Source organism: Ziziphus jujuba, chromosome 5, assembly GCF_031755915.1.
Source record: "Ziziphus jujuba cultivar Dongzao chromosome 5, ASM3175591v1".
NCBI classification, from domain to species: domain Eukaryota; kingdom Viridiplantae; phylum Streptophyta; class Magnoliopsida; order Rosales; family Rhamnaceae; genus Ziziphus; species Ziziphus jujuba.
Window position 1 is genome coordinate 26,085,442 of NC_083383.1, and position 15,414 is coordinate 26,100,855.

Sequence of the window (15,414 nt, forward strand, 5' to 3'; positions counted from 1 at the left end):
AGACAGTTCCTTTTTTTTTTTTTGTTTTATTTAAATTAAGATAGTTAAAAAGAGTAATGGAAAAGAGTCTTTTCCAATTCCAACTTTCCAAGAAAATAAAAAGCTAAAAAGCGTGGGGACCTCAAAAAAAAAAAAAAAAAAAAGCATTTTCTCGTTTATATTGTCGACATGGACGGCTGAGTGGCCCACATTTGTTAGTTGTCACGCTTTTTTTTTCTCGTTTTCCGACTTCAAAATTCGACTTCGTCGTTCACCGAACCAGACCAAACCGCCAATTCGAAATCCCAAATTTCCAAAAAACAAAATATAAAAATAAAAATAAAACCGTGCTCCACATACACACACGTACGCAAAGCGAAATGGATTTCTCTGAAAATCGAAATGAATCTTCTTCGAATCCATACGGCCTTCTTCTCCATTCGCTATCTCTCATTCCCATTTCGCATTACGTAATCGGCTTTCTCGTTGTTTTCTTCGTTTTTCTCTACAATTTCTTGGAATTCCATTTCTTCGAGAACCTTCGCACCGGTTTGAGAGGTTTCCCCGTCGTTTTCACCTACAATTCCTCCTCCGACATTTACAACGCCGTCGTTTCCAAGTGCCGGGTTCTTAATGGCAGGTAATCCCCCATTTTTATTATTATTATTATTTTTTTTGTATTTATTTTTTCTCGGTTTTCTTGATGGTGTTTGAATTTTGTAAGGTATTTGCCGACGCCGTGGATCTCAAGCCCTCATTTCCAAACTTGTTTTCTCAATTTCTTTGGAAGACCTCCTGTTTTTAGCTATAGAAGGTATTGTTTAATGATTCTCAATTAATTCTTTGGTAATGCTTTGTTATTGTTTCATTTAAGTACACTTACTCGTAGCCCTACATTGCTAATTATTAATTTTTCTACTTATATATGGGGCTGTTGTGGTAATTTTGACAATGTATATGAGTCATGTAGTTGGTGGTTGAAAGTTTAGTTGCAAATGTGTTTCTGGTTTGGGATTTAGTACTAATTAATCTTTCCATTTCTATATTTTAAATTTATTATGATTATTTTTTTTATTAACTTGCCTCTAGTGTTTGAAGGGAAGCCAAGAAAGGTTACTTTTGGAAGATGATTTTACTCGATTCATTTTAGATTAGGTGATAATTTTTTCTTTTAATTTATGCATCACTTTTTAGTATAAGTTGTAAAATATTTAGTTTTTTCAAGGTCAGGTGGCTTATGTGGTCCAGCATGACAAATTAACTTGCTTAGGCATTATAAGCAAGTGCTCCTCCAATGCGAAAATTGGCATTGGTAAATAGTCAGAATAGGAATGTTATGATTTACCATACTTTTCATTTGCTAAATGATAATGAAATGTATTTTTGTATCATCCTTTTTTTTCCCAACTACCATTCTCTAGATTGCCATCTGCTTGGTCCATTCTTCTACCAATCACCCTTCTTCCATCAGCTAGACAACCAACATTATACTACCATAGTCAGACTTACGAGATGAGAGTTGAATATCACAACTTGGAGTCAACAATTATAACAATTTTAACAAAAGAAAGAATATTATGGAAATTTATTAGCGTAAATTTGTTAAAGAAAATAATGGTTGAAGGTTAAAATATAAAAATAGCAATCAGGGTCATAGGCACAGTGCAAGCATTGGAAAGCTGCCCACATTATATTTTGCCTTAAGCAAAGCTAGTGACTAGTGGCATCTTAGAGCTGCTCTAAATTACTTTTTCATGTGTTATACATTAACCAATCTGCTATTCAAATATGTTTGAATTGGACTTTACAGGATTTTATCAAGTTTTAGGCTTCCTTATCGGCATCTTCTTCAAAGGAGTTTAGGGATATTCCAGTTTAATTAATTTTTTTTGAATTGAAAGGATGAGATATAGTTAAACATTTTAGTTTCTTTGAGGGTTTCTCACCTTCTTTAATCTTCTGAAATGTATTATTTTTTTGGGTAATAAAGTAACTCTTTATTTTACTTTTTATTTTTATAAAAATTAAGCTTAATTGGCATTGTTTATAGACAAATACTAGGCTGGTTTGTTTAAGCATGTATTGGTTTTTAAAGTCTACTTGCTTTTAAGTTCCTCTTTTCAAATCTTCTTATTATCCCCTCCCTCACCTGGAATAAGTGGGTTGGCTAGGGGCCTGGGGTCAAGGGGTTAAGGAAAAGAAACTTTTCTTAGAAAATATTTTGGTGCTTATTTTTTGTTTTCAGATATAAAGTTTAGAATAATTGGTTCTTTTTTACAATGGCTTCATGTAATCACTGCTAAAGAGATACTTATTTAGGAAATGATAATAGCTTCATCTAACAGATGGTTATACTTGTTGCTCTATCAGAGAACTCTTCCACGCTTCTGATGGTGGCACTATTGCCTTGGATTGGCTAAGTAGTTCTGATGGTGAGTATGGAATTTTCAACTTTAAATATGTAACAGAGAAGTAAAGTGAAAAGAAAAGTTAAACTGGGAATAATGTATATGTAAGACATTGAGGAATGCATGCATTGAGAATTTGTACTTGTCATCATGTAACTAGATGTTTGGATTGGGAAGGCATGAATTTTTTTTTTTTTTTTGGGTTTCATATAATGATGATATCATAAATTTAAAATTTGCATTTTTTCGTTTTCATCTTCATTTTCTATCTTTTTTTTTTAAATTATTATTTTTTTTAATTTTTTATGATACATTCTTTCTCATCATTATAGTTTCAACTTCTTGTCCGGTTGTATGACTTTTGGATGGTTTTTATTCTGTTAATTATGTATATGGAGAAGTATGAATATATATCTTGATGAGTTTAATTGACATTGACTGGGGTTTCTGTTGCTCTTTATTTCTTAGATGTAGGATCTTGCATCTTATATCCATTGGTAATCATTGTTTAGTGACAAATGCTTCGAAAACAAGCTGTATTCAGGTTTCTATTAAAGAATTATATGATATAAGAGTTTTGAGTAATTTAAAATTTTATTGGAGTTATTGAGTTTCCTAATCGGTTGTTCTATTATATATATATTTTTTTGAAATAGTTTTATCATTTCAATAGATATTGACTATGGAGCGTATTTAAATAGAAAGGGTTACTTTTTAAGAATTACAATTGTTTTTTCAAGAGACTAGTTTGAGTGGGTGGAAATTGATTCTTCTACAATCGTCTATGCTTCTGGATATTTCTTTGACATTCTCAATATCAGAAATATAAATTATGTGCATTGTAAACAAAGTTTTGGATGCAAAAAAACTTTGGATAGTATATTTCTTACCCCAACAACATGATGTCAGCATATAATTTAACTTCTAGGGACCATGCAAAAGTCCATCTCAATCTTTTGTCATTGAAAGTTGAGATTTTTTCCCTCATATAATAAAGACAAGCCATGGACTCATGGGTGCCTTGGCTAGCACACTTATGAGAAACACAGCAATGCTTTCTGCCATGCCCTAATTGATCCACAGGTAAAAAATGTTAGTCATTGTCACTTTGGGGGCTGTTGGTAGGTATCTGTAGCCCTGTTACCCACTTTGAAATATTTTTCTAGGCTAAACTCTTCAAAGTGGGTTGAGAACTATGGAGTGAAGGGTAATATAGGTTAGAGCAGATTTAAGAACTTTTCTGAAGAAGAGCGAAGGTTATGAAGTGGTTTATTGAATTTGATTATGACTTTTTATTATCTTTTTCCCTTCATGTTATCTTGGGGCCAAGATATTAGTTATGAAGCTGGACAGGTTCTTATTTTTTATTTTTATAAAATAAAGTTCTACTGAATCTTTAAATTGCTTGGTACTATAATTAGACCAACAGTCCACCTTTCTTTGCTTTGCACCTTTATTATTCATTAACAGAACCTTAGTCTATGAAAAAGAAGAAAAAGAGAAAATGAGGCTAGATGGAATGTTGGGTGTCTTAGAGAAAGAATAATAAGTTAGCAGTTTGGAATTTACCACTGAAAAACAAACTCAACAAATAAATTGCTGTTGGAAAGGAGAGTTGAGAGCATATAGAAGAGTAATATGATGTATAAAAATATGATGGGACAGATTTAGGCATATGCATGAAAATTTAATTCTAATCTGCATCTTTTCTATGTCCTTTTGTATTGTAGATATCATTTTGCTTTTGTATTTGTTGGAGTTCTTTATTGCATTCATCTTGACATATTACGAATATTGTATTTGTCATATCCAACATCATTATTATGTGCATTTATTTGAGTTGCATCTGAATTTTGATAAATTTTGATTTTATAATTATGTTGTGAGTAATTTTGATCTTGTTTCAAATTTTGAAGGACAAGAATTGTGGTCCTGATGATATGCCTTTTGTTTTTTGGGTTCATGTCTTTGATTTTGTTACAGTTTCTGGTGCTTTTCACATGAACAATGTTATTTCCAAGGATGACACAACACCTATTATGGTGGTGATCCCTGGTTTAACCAGTGATTCTGCATCAGCTGTAAGTTCATTATTTAGTTTATCACCCAGCCTTGTTTTGGTATGCAAGTGCTTCTTATTGATCTTGCCTTAATTCAAAGAAATTTGGATTGAGGCAGAAATGTGTCATGTAATTGCAATCGGATAAGTGTAGCTCATTGATGTAAAATCAACATGCTTGAGTGAGGTTTCTGATCCTTTGGTGAAGAATTTCCTGGTATAATTGCTCTGGGTGGAAGTATTATGGGAAACCTAGTTCGCCAAGTGAAGGCTATGTAGATGGACCAGTTTGCATCTTTTGGACAGAAGGCATCCTGTTTTGTGTAAACCTTGAGCACATAGGAAGAGAGAGGACAAACTGATGAAAATGTCAAGGATAATTATTAGTATCATATCCTCCAATCTGATAAGCATATATTTTTAAAGAACTGAACAATCTAATAATTCGATTTGCTCCTGTTGATATAGGATGATATCAAGTCTTTAATTGGTTTTACTTTTCTTCAAGTTCCAATAAATATTCTGCTGCTTATGCTAAATTTCCTCAAATCTGAATTCTGAATCTCCTCTAGCATCATGCCACAGGTACATTGCCAAAGTAGGATGAGGACGAAAATTAACAAAGGATTTTCAGATTTTAGTTTCTTTGTGGATTTCTCATCCTCTTTAATATGTGTTCTTCTTCAATAGAGTAAAGTTTTCCATTAAAAAAACAAAATGAACAAACATAACCATATATACTTTTTATTAGATTTTTTCCTTAATCAAGCTCTTACAATGTTTATAATGCTTCTTTATATGAGAGTTAATATGATCTTGTTTCATCTATATATTTATTGCAGTATATAAAGCACCTTGCCTTTAATACAGCAAAAAGTGGGTGGAATGTGGTTGTCACCAACCACAGAGGACTTGGTGGTGTTTCAATTACTGTGAGTAGTTCTCATATGTTAAACATTTATTTTCTGCATAACCATTCTACGTATCTCTTTTAAGTCCCTACTAGGATGGCCTTTGGTGTGCCAATATATAGCCTGATTATTGGATTTTAATTTTCGGTATTATTTCCATCTTCAACAGTAGTCCTTTTTATGTTGATCATGTTGATTTGGCTTCATATATACAGTTTGGTCTACCTACTAATAACTTATACGTTTGTATTGATGGGTTGCTAACGTGATATCATATCTTTGGTTGTTTATTGGGTATTGTGTTGAAATCTTTCTTTTTTAATAGGAAAAATTACTTTCTTGATGAAAAAAAAAATTACAAATATTTAAGAGGTCGAGAATCTGATAGGAAACACATTACTTTATTGATAAAAATAATACATTACTAGTATTTAAGAGGATGAAAAATCCACAAATCTAGTTAAAAATTAAACTAACATTCAAAAACATATCCTCCAATTCAACATAATCTAGAAAACTGCAATATTAAACTCTTAATGGCAACTTATTTTTGATAGCTTGTTTTTAAAAAATCTGAATTACAAGTTATTTTTTGTAGTTATTGTTCTACAAGTGTTAAGCCTGCTTTGTTAATACTTAATTACTTATATGTGGGCATACACATGAGCAACGAGTGTGTAGTGTGTATCGTGTTGATTTAATGTAAATAGTTGGATCCACTTCCTCACAACTTAAGCCTTTGGGATGATGGTGACTTAATGAAGGCGAGCTTCAATGTCATTATGTAATAGTTCCTTGATTGAATATCTTGTTGCCAGATTTAGAAAGTGAATAAGGTTAGTGGATTGTCCGGCAATAAAGACAAATCACTGTGAAATAATGATACAAAAACAGTTTTATAGCATCAATTTTGATGATGGTCCATCATTAATGGCTTTATCAATGGTCACTATCAAATATGTGTTAATTACTGGTACACACTTCTTGTCTTGTGACAACATGTGCATTCTATTATATTATTTGTCTGGGACAAGCATAAGCAGTAGAACAACATTTATGAGGGATCACCTTTGCCGAATGGCTAAAAAAGAAATCTTAAATGGTAAATTGCTTTCAGCTTTGAGAAATAGCTTGTTATTGCCAACTTCTTCTTGAAGATGCAAATTAATCTGGTTTAATGCCTTTCATCACCTTAATGGGATTATTTGCTGTTTGTTTGTTTTAACAAATTATTTTGATTAAAAATTTTGCAGTCTGATTGCTTTTATAATGCTGGATGGACAGAGGATACAAGGGTAATTATAAATCACCTCCATGATGAATACCCCAAGGCTCCTTTATTTCTTGTTGGAACTAGTATTGGTGCCAATATTTTGGTATGTCACTTAATTTTCTTAATCCTTGTTGAAATATATACCCTTTTTCGTTTTTTGGCATCTGACTTTATCTATTTCTTTTGTTTCTATTACTTTTTTCAGTCTTAATTTTAAATTGTTGTAAATATCCTTCCTTCTGTTTTCGTTTTCTTTTCCTTCCTATTTTTGTTTGCTTTCTTATTCTTTGTCTTCTTCATTATTCATATTTCAATTGCATTTTCTATGAAATGTTTAATTGCTTAGACAGTTTATTCTTGGATTTTTTCTTATATGCATAGCAAGTCATATTTATTGTTTACATAAAATGGAGATTAGACAAGTTCTGGGAAATGTTTATACTATTTCCAAAATTCAGGAAACTTTCCAAGGTATGTGATTGTGATAGCATTCTGTATTATTAACATGCCTTAAAACTGGGAATTGATGCTTAGAGCTAGTTGTATTAAGTGGGAAGAGGTCTATCTGATGTTGTAAAGTGTTTTATATATTGCTGAATTTCATGGTTGTTGAAGGTTCTAAATGCTCTCTACATTGGATTTGAATTTATATGAGTTGGACTGCAAACTGTATTAGGAGTTAGGACAACCATGTACGTTGTGTCAACTGTCAACAGATGTGGACATAGCAATGGACCATAGATAACCATTATGACTACTACTGAACCTTAAAAAAATGGAACTCTGAAATATTTTTACCAAAATTGAAGAGCTACTATATAAAGCTACCAGGTAAATTAGAGGATGTAAATTTTTTGGTGATTCGAATCACTGGGTTGTATCTTTGGAAATTGGTTATTTATTAACTAAGAAGTTTTCTGTTGACAATGGAATATGGTTAAAATTGAATAATCTCTTCAAATTTTAACCTACTTCATGTATGTATTAGAGAGTAATTTAATAAAGAAACAATAGAAATTTTATTTTGGTTTGTTACCTTCCAAAACTTCCTGACTGTAGGCCCCCTATTTAGAATATATTTCTTAGTCATCTTTTGTTGTGATTAGTGGTGTGAGATTACTTGCCGCAGCATAACCTGAAAGCCTAGCAATGGTTCGCAAAAAAGAGGCATGCATATGAAATCTCGTGAGCTCTATTTGAGGATGAAATAGAGAGAAACACATCTTTTTAATAGGACAGTTTGAATCTTAGGAACATTTATTTGCTACTTAGGTTGTCATGCTATGTGCACAAACATGAACCACTTACCCAGGGGCCCATCGGAGCTTTTTCCGTTGATTGAGAGAACTGACTTTGATCATGTAAAAGACAGTTGGATGTCCAGTTTCCAAGAATCTTTAACAAAATCTGTTAATATCAGATCTTCCCTTAAATTTTATAAGACTTTAGTAAGGATAACCCAAAGAAATTAATTTCTGAGGACTTCTAAAGCATCCTTTAGTCTGAATCTTGTCACTTGTATTTTATAAATGCTAATCTGTAGTTTATTTGATGCTGCAATCATCAAGATCAGTGTTAACTTGTTTATTTTAATGTTGTAAAGTCTGTGAATATGGGGTTAAAAGAAATAGCATTGGATGAATGAAATTACTCTTGGCTGTCCAACTGTAGCTCAGAAGTTGTCAGCTACTTTTCATTATAATTCCATGTTTGGTAAACAAGTAAGTTGATATTCTTACATAGGACAGATTGACTAACCTACTTTTAATTGTGTACTTGGTGGGATTTGTGCCTGGGTACATAGGTTTTGATGTTGGGATAATAAAAGTAGTTTTAGGGTTCCATGTTGTGAAAGAATTATGTGTACATAAAATAATGGTTTACTTTTAGTATCTGGTTGCTGGATGTCTGGATGGCAAATATTGAATTATTTTCTTCACATACAATTCATTCATTTATTTCATTTTCAGAAACAAATATTTGATGTGTTTTCTTGCACTTTTCTCGCATCCTATGTTTTTTATGATTAGAACTTCTGGTCGGTTGTATAATTATACTTCAATTATTTGTTTTAGGTAAAATATCTTGGGGAGGATGGAGATGATATTCCTATTGCTGCAGCTGTGGCTGTCTGCTCTCCTTGGGACCTTTTGGTTTGCACTTTAACTTAGTTTGACAATGAGTATGCATAATATTAGGATAGTGTAGGATAATGTTCGAGGTAGCACAAATAAAGGAGGGCAAAGATTATGCACCATAGCCAGTTTTTTTGAATTTATTTCCTTTGCTATATCTCTCTTTGGCAACTATCTACATGATTGGAGGGGTATCAAGATCTATTTTTTCTTTATTGAGATAATGAGTTTATTGCTTCTTTATAACTTCGTAATTTATTTTCTATTGGTGAAAATAAAAAAAGTGGGTTGTTAGGTTTTTCTCCTTCCTGTCTTGTTACATTCTAATGTACTTCACTCATCCAGTTCGATAATGATATTTTCAAATGGTAGAGATGAGAATAAATTAGAGGGACATGGGGAAGGACTGTGGTTTGGAAGTGGGCCGAACTACATGTATCAAGTTAAAACATGAATCGTGTTAATACGTGATAATTGGTCCATAAATTACAATGATTGCCAATGTCTATCTTTCTTTTTTTTGAATATTTATTCCTTTTTCATGGTTGCTTTTCTATAGATTACAGTCGGCCCATGGTTTACTCTTTCTTTTGCAGATTGGTGATAGATTTATATGCCGTAGACTGGTGCAAAAGTTATATGACAGAGCTCTTACAATAGGTCTTCAAGGCTATGCTCAATTGTATGTTTGTGTTCCTTTTTAATTGTTTCTGCAGGCAAGGAAGTCTGAATATTGGTATTTAGTGTCGCTATAGATCTTCACCCATCCTCTTTGTAGATATATTCAAATTTATGATTGTATAATGTTTTGTTGCTTGATGGTAGATGATAATATCTAAATACTAAATGCAGACATGAGCCTCGATATACTCGCCTTGCTAATTGGGAAGGCATAAAAAAGGTGTGCTTCCTCTTAAGTTTAAATATATTGTTTGATCTATTGAACAGCATCAGCATTGTTATTTACAGATGAATGAAATAGTTGGACACTTGAACTTTTGACATTCCAAGTGATTGATTAGCTAACTCTTTGGTTTTTTGTTGCTTGGTAATTTGGAATTGAATTGTCTTTAAAGGAAAATGTTTGACAATGCTATGTTACTCTGCACACAATCTAGGATTATTTGTGCATGGGTATATTTCTTGTAGCCTAAAGGGCTACCTAATGAATCATTCAAGTATATCCTGGACAATATTGAGTGAAGCATTTTGTAGTGGAACATTCAATAAACATTTCTTCCTTATGCTTTGCATTTCAAGTTTCTCCTTCAATAGACTTTTTCTCATTGCTCATAATGGAATATGCTTTGTGCACTAGTAAAATATAAGAGATAGAACATAAAAGGGAAGTTGCTTGCTAGTTGTGCATTTAAGTTTAGGCAATGGTTTGCTAAAACATATCCTTGTTTTTCTTTGAATTTTAAGGTAATAGACTCTTACAAATAAAGATCATGACTATAAATTGATGCGATTAGAAATACAGCTTTGATGTATAGACAGTGTTGTGGCTTTGTCACTTTAAACATCACATTGGCAGTCTTGTTAAATACGATCATATAACTGCATCCCATCTTCTTTTTAACGCCAATCAAATGACTTTCAGAGAAAAACATGTTATAGTTTATGTCAGATTTTGATGTGTTGTACTGCTTGGTATTTTCTTTCTTCCTTCAACTAAAATTGTTTTCCTTTGCCTTTTGCTTCAAAAGTCACGTTCTATTCGAGATTTTGACCACCATGCTACCTGCCTTGTTGGAAAATTTGAGGTATTTGCATTATATGACTTGCCATTTCTTTTTCTCTTGCTCCTGTTTCTTTTAAGGGGTTACCAAAAGTATTTTGTTTTCTCAGACCGTCGACACATACTACAGGCACTGTAGCAGTACTAATTATGTGGGAAATGTGTCGGTCCCACTTCTCTGCATCAGTGCTTTGGATGATCCAGTGTGTACTAGGGAAGCCATTCCATGGGATGAATGCAGGTGGAGCTGCTCCTCATATTTAATTTGAATTCTTTCTTCCTCTTTTATTCTGATAGTATCTGTCTTTACCAGGGCAAATAAAAATATTGTATTGGCTACTGTAAAGCATGGAGGACATCTTGCATTCTTTGAAGGGATAACTGCAGCTGGCTTGTGGTACTTCATATTTACATTTATAGAGATAGAATAGCATGTTCACCATCAACTACTGTGGGATGAAAATTATTTTTAGCATTCTTAAAATGGACTTGAGGGCCTATTGGTATGAACTGCTTCTTTAAGTTTGCCAGGGCAAAACATGATACCATCATTATTGGATCATGGTCTGTCAGATCCTATGAGTTTGCATGATTGTTTCACAATAAGGCTTGCCATTGCTCGAGTTCTTATGTGTTTGAAACAGCTGCAAGTGGACATTTTCTTATACTTCATTCTAACATGGGTGGTTAATTGCTTTTCACTTTCAGGTGGGTAAGGGCCGTTGATGAGTTTTGTAGGGTTATGCACTCTAGCCAATATATGCATGTAAAAAAGAAGGTACAAGTTTCATTTATGATATTAGTTCAGTTGGGTACAAGCTTTAATAGGTTATGATGCTGCAAAAAGTCGGGCACTATTGTTGTGGGCTCATGAATGTTTGTGTTATTTTCTTCCATATGGTTCAATTTACTGGCTATTTCTTCTAGTTAACATTGCTGTTTCAATGTACTTTCATATCCAGAATCCTATTGCACAGTCGAAATTGTCTTCAATCGATCAAGGTCCATTTGTGAATGTTGCTGCTGACGGGATGGTGGCTGCAATGGGACATGAACAAATGAGAGATGACAAGGTTGAAGAATTATCTGAATCTCAGAAAAATCATCATGGAAAAGCTGAAATACTTCCAGATGTAGAACAACATGAGCAGTTGACACAACCGAAGCCGGATTCTATGGCTGACACCGCACAAACTTCAAGTCAAGCTACCAGCAATCAGGATGCCAAAACTCTGGATGTACTTGCTCCTGTTAAAAGATGCTTGGATCTACTGTCTCAGCAGAACAGATGCTCAGTATGGCTGCTCGCTTATATCGCCATAGTTACAAGTTGGCCATTGTTAGGCTCTGCTTTTAACATTGTCTTTAGGAAGAAGCTGAGAAATGTCTCTCCTTCTGCCTTGCTCAGAAGATAATCCCATGCTATGCTCTTTAATTGTTGTTGTAAACATGTATTAGTCGTTCATTCCAAGCTGTAGATGCTGTTGACTCTGTTTAGGGTGGTAATAGTTAGATTAAATCTCAACCACTCTTTCTGAATAAAATATGGAATCCAATAAGATAGTAGATAGTCCCTCAAATGTTAATGGTTATCCTGTAGCTTTAATATGAATTCATATTTAATGTCTCAATCTTCTAATTTTAGTCTTCCAAAAATAAAAGATAAAAGAGTGTATGCATTAGCTGTATAAAGCTGGTCTGCATAGCTATTGTGATAGTGTTGTACTTTTTTTTTTGTTAAAGGCAAGTGACTTTGATACATTGATTTTTTTTTTTTTTTTCCAATTAGATTTACGTTTTAAGTGCGGATTGGTTATTTTTTTTTTAATGATGTTTACTCTTTGGACACCTTTTGTAACCCTCTTAGGATGCTTGAATGGAGTAGAAGTGGATTGAGTAATCCTCGAAAAGGGGTTGAAAATTTTGTTTTGTAAACGAAAGCTCACAAAAGAAAAGAAAAACAAGAGCTATGTATTTCTCATTAGCAAAGAAAATCCTTAATTAGTGTTCTCTTGTTTTACGGGTGGAATTGAAAATGCTTCGCAAAACAATATTTTAAAAATCAAAACTTTGCATAGACAAATGGTGATGTGGGTAAAGTTTTAAATATCAGTGTCAAATGAAATATTAAATGTTCAAAATACAAAAATATTATGAAAATATTGGAATTATCAAATACGGATAAAACTTATAAAAAATATGGAAATTTATTAAAAAAAATAAAATATTTTATTAAAATTTTAAGATTAACTTATCGAGATAAAATGTTCAAAATACAGAAATATTATAAAAATATTGGAATTATCAAATACAGATAAAACTTATAAAAAATGATAAAAACTTATTGAAAAAAATATATTTTATTAGAATTTTAGGATTAGCTTATAAGTACAATTTGACTATGAAAGTTGAAAACAAATTGAATGTATATCATATTTTCTTAATTAATGGAATTATAGTAAGAGCTAACAGATATAAATATAATATCGTTGATAAAAAATACGCAAAAAAATAAGAAAAAAGAAAAATTCTCTGGTAAAACTTTAATTAAAATATATAATATAACTATTATAATTACATTATGATTTATAAATATTATTTTAATATCATATATAGAATCCCTTGATGATTGAAAACTATTATGATCTTCTTCGTTTTCATTCATAGATGTGTAATATGAAAATTAATAATCAAAATACTATATCTTATAATAATTAATTTAGGTTAAAATATAATATTCTATCTTATAAATTTAACGGAATATCAATTTATGTTAAAAAAAAACTAAATATCAAAAATATCTTAAAATTTTTTTGACAAAAAATATTAAATTTAATAGATATTTTCAAAATTTTCATAAAAATTTTGATAAAAATTTCGAAAATATAGATGGATATTATGAAAAATTTGACCTAAATATGAAGGAATCAATATGAATATATATATATATATATATGAATGGAAAATTTTTGAAAAAATATTAAAAATTTTGATAAAAATTATGGAAATTTTACCCATCTCATTTTGGAATCCAAGTTTCCTGTCTCTATTAAAAATGGAAATTTAGAAGACATATGTTTGATTTGCAAGAAATTAAACTATGGATGTGGGCTGCTTTGAACAATGGTTTGTGGAAATTGTTTGATTATTGGAGAACAATGAACATAGTTAAATGCTTAATTAGCTTCCATGAGATTTTTCTTGGTGATATTGATGTGATACTACTGAAGTATTTTGTAATGTATTTTTTAAGGTTATTGGATATGTTAATCCATAAACTATGTTTAACGTTGCACTTTCATCACTGTAATTTTTTTATTTTTTATTTTTTGGAATTTAGGTATGTTTTTGTCCTTAAAATCATTTTTTTAGTATAGTTTTTTTATAGTTTTGACACATGGAATGCGTTCTTTGTAATATGAAAAATAATGAAATTACAATACTAGACGATCGCATAAAACTTTGTATGTTGCATTCGTATATTGTATATTTTAAAATTGTTAAAAATATAGACAAAAAATATTTTCAAGAGTTAAAGTGCATAAAATACAAAAATTCGAGGACCAAAATATCAAAAACAAAAAAAGTTAGAAAAACTAAAGTGTAATTGTAGTTATAGTTCACGGGCTCATGGGCTAATAATCTTATTTTTATTTTTCAGAAACAGCTAGAAATGGTAAGTTGTTATGGGACAATCTAAGTAGCACAACCACCGATTTTAATCTTATCTTTATTTTTCAGAAACAATTAGAAATAGTAAGTTGTTGTGGGACAATCTAAGTAGCACAACCACCGATTTTTGTGGCAAAACTTTGGGGCCTGTTTGGCAACTTATTTTAAAAACAGTTTTTTATTTTTGAAAATAGAAAATTGTTTTCAAAATAAAAATATATTATTTGGCTATCAATTTTCAAAAACTATTTTCCGAGAATAAATGAAAAAGAAAATAAAAAACAGAAAACAATAAAAAGATATTTTCATAGTTTTTAAAAATTTAAAATTATATTGATTCACCACATCTGGGATTTGAAAGTCGATATAGAAGAGTAAGAATGACAATATGTCCTGCACAATCCGAAACTGCATGCAACATCCCTATAAGTATGTTTTTAGTTTTCGGAAATTATTTTCAAACACAATTAATCAAATACTCATTATTTTAATAAAACAATAAAAAAACTGTTTTTATTCTATGTTTTGAAAATAATATTTTGAAAAATAAAAAATAAAAAGCATGACCAAACAGCCAGTTGGTTTTTTTGGATAATAAATTTGGAATTAAAATAATTTACCTTTACATTTAAAAGATAAAATCAGAAACAAAAGAAAACAATAATAAGGGTGATGCAATAGGTACATAAGTGTGACGAATGCAGAATCTGAAATAAGAAATATATGTAAGTGGCTGCCGTCGAACATGCACATAATTTTGGTCATAGGACAAAATTGGTTGTGATGAGAAAATGACATTTTCATTACAGGGAATCAAATGAAAACAGACAACGTCCTCCATTGTTGATTATTTTTTTTCCAACTTGATTCATATCAAGGTATATTCAAGTGTCTCCTCTCTTTTCAATCAATACACTACTATATTCAATTCTATGTTCTCTTTTTTAAAACTTTATGTTTGACCAATACACAAATTACTTTTTTCCATGGTAATAATATATTTTTTGGTGAAAAAATTGCAGTAAAATATATACATTGGATTTCACATTTGCAATCTTGGTTTAAAGGCATCGTTTACTTTAATTAGTACTGCTTCATAAAGAAATAGTTAAATATTCAGTTAAACATTATATAAAACAAACCATCAAACTAAATTAGAAATATTTTGTTAGCATTCAGAAATTTAATTTAAAGCACAAGGCACTTTCTGCTATGGAAAAAAAAAAAAAAAAAAAA

The 15,414-nt window shown here is 31.1% G+C and overlaps 1 protein-coding gene across 3 annotated transcripts; it reads left to right on the forward strand.

The window, feature by feature from the left end:
* The first annotated feature begins 209 nt into the window (after positions 1-209).
* LOC107408849 (uncharacterized) lies at positions 210-12,137 on the forward strand. 3 transcript variants are annotated; one of them, XM_048475969.2, is made up of 14 exons: positions 211-619; positions 704-793; positions 2,350-2,411; positions 4,371-4,468; positions 5,289-5,378; positions 6,611-6,733; positions 8,706-8,783; positions 9,362-9,447; positions 9,618-9,666; positions 10,475-10,531; positions 10,617-10,747; positions 10,820-10,903; positions 11,215-11,284; positions 11,469-12,137. In XM_048475969.2, the coding sequence occupies exons 1-14, from the start codon at positions 360-362 to the stop codon at positions 11,919-11,921; spliced, it is 1,731 nt and encodes a 576-aa protein (XP_048331926.2). In that variant the 5' UTR covers positions 211-359; the 3' UTR covers positions 11,922-12,137. The 3 variants fall into 3 exon arrangements, with proteins under 3 accessions (XP_048331927.2, XP_048331926.2, XP_048331928.2); XM_048475971.2 differs by having other exon boundaries at positions 481-619; positions 2,325-2,411; XM_048475970.2 differs by lacking the exon at positions 8,706-8,783 and having other exon boundaries at positions 210-619.
* Positions 12,138-15,414: the final 3,277 nt, after the last annotated feature.

Excerpts from the sequence above, each read along its gene's own strand:
- LOC107408849 (XM_048475969.2), top strand. The coding sequence starts at position 360 with ATGGATTTCTCTGAAAATCGAAATGAATCTTCTTCGAATCCATACGGC. Across the intron at positions 5,379-6,610 it reads TTGGTGGTGTTTCAATTACT|TCTGATTGCTTTTATAATGC; the intron begins GTGAGTAGTTCT and ends AAAATTTTGCAG. Across the intron at positions 8,784-9,361 it reads GCTCTCCTTGGGACCTTTTG|ATTGGTGATAGATTTATATG; the intron begins GTTTGCACTTTA and ends TTTCTTTTGCAG.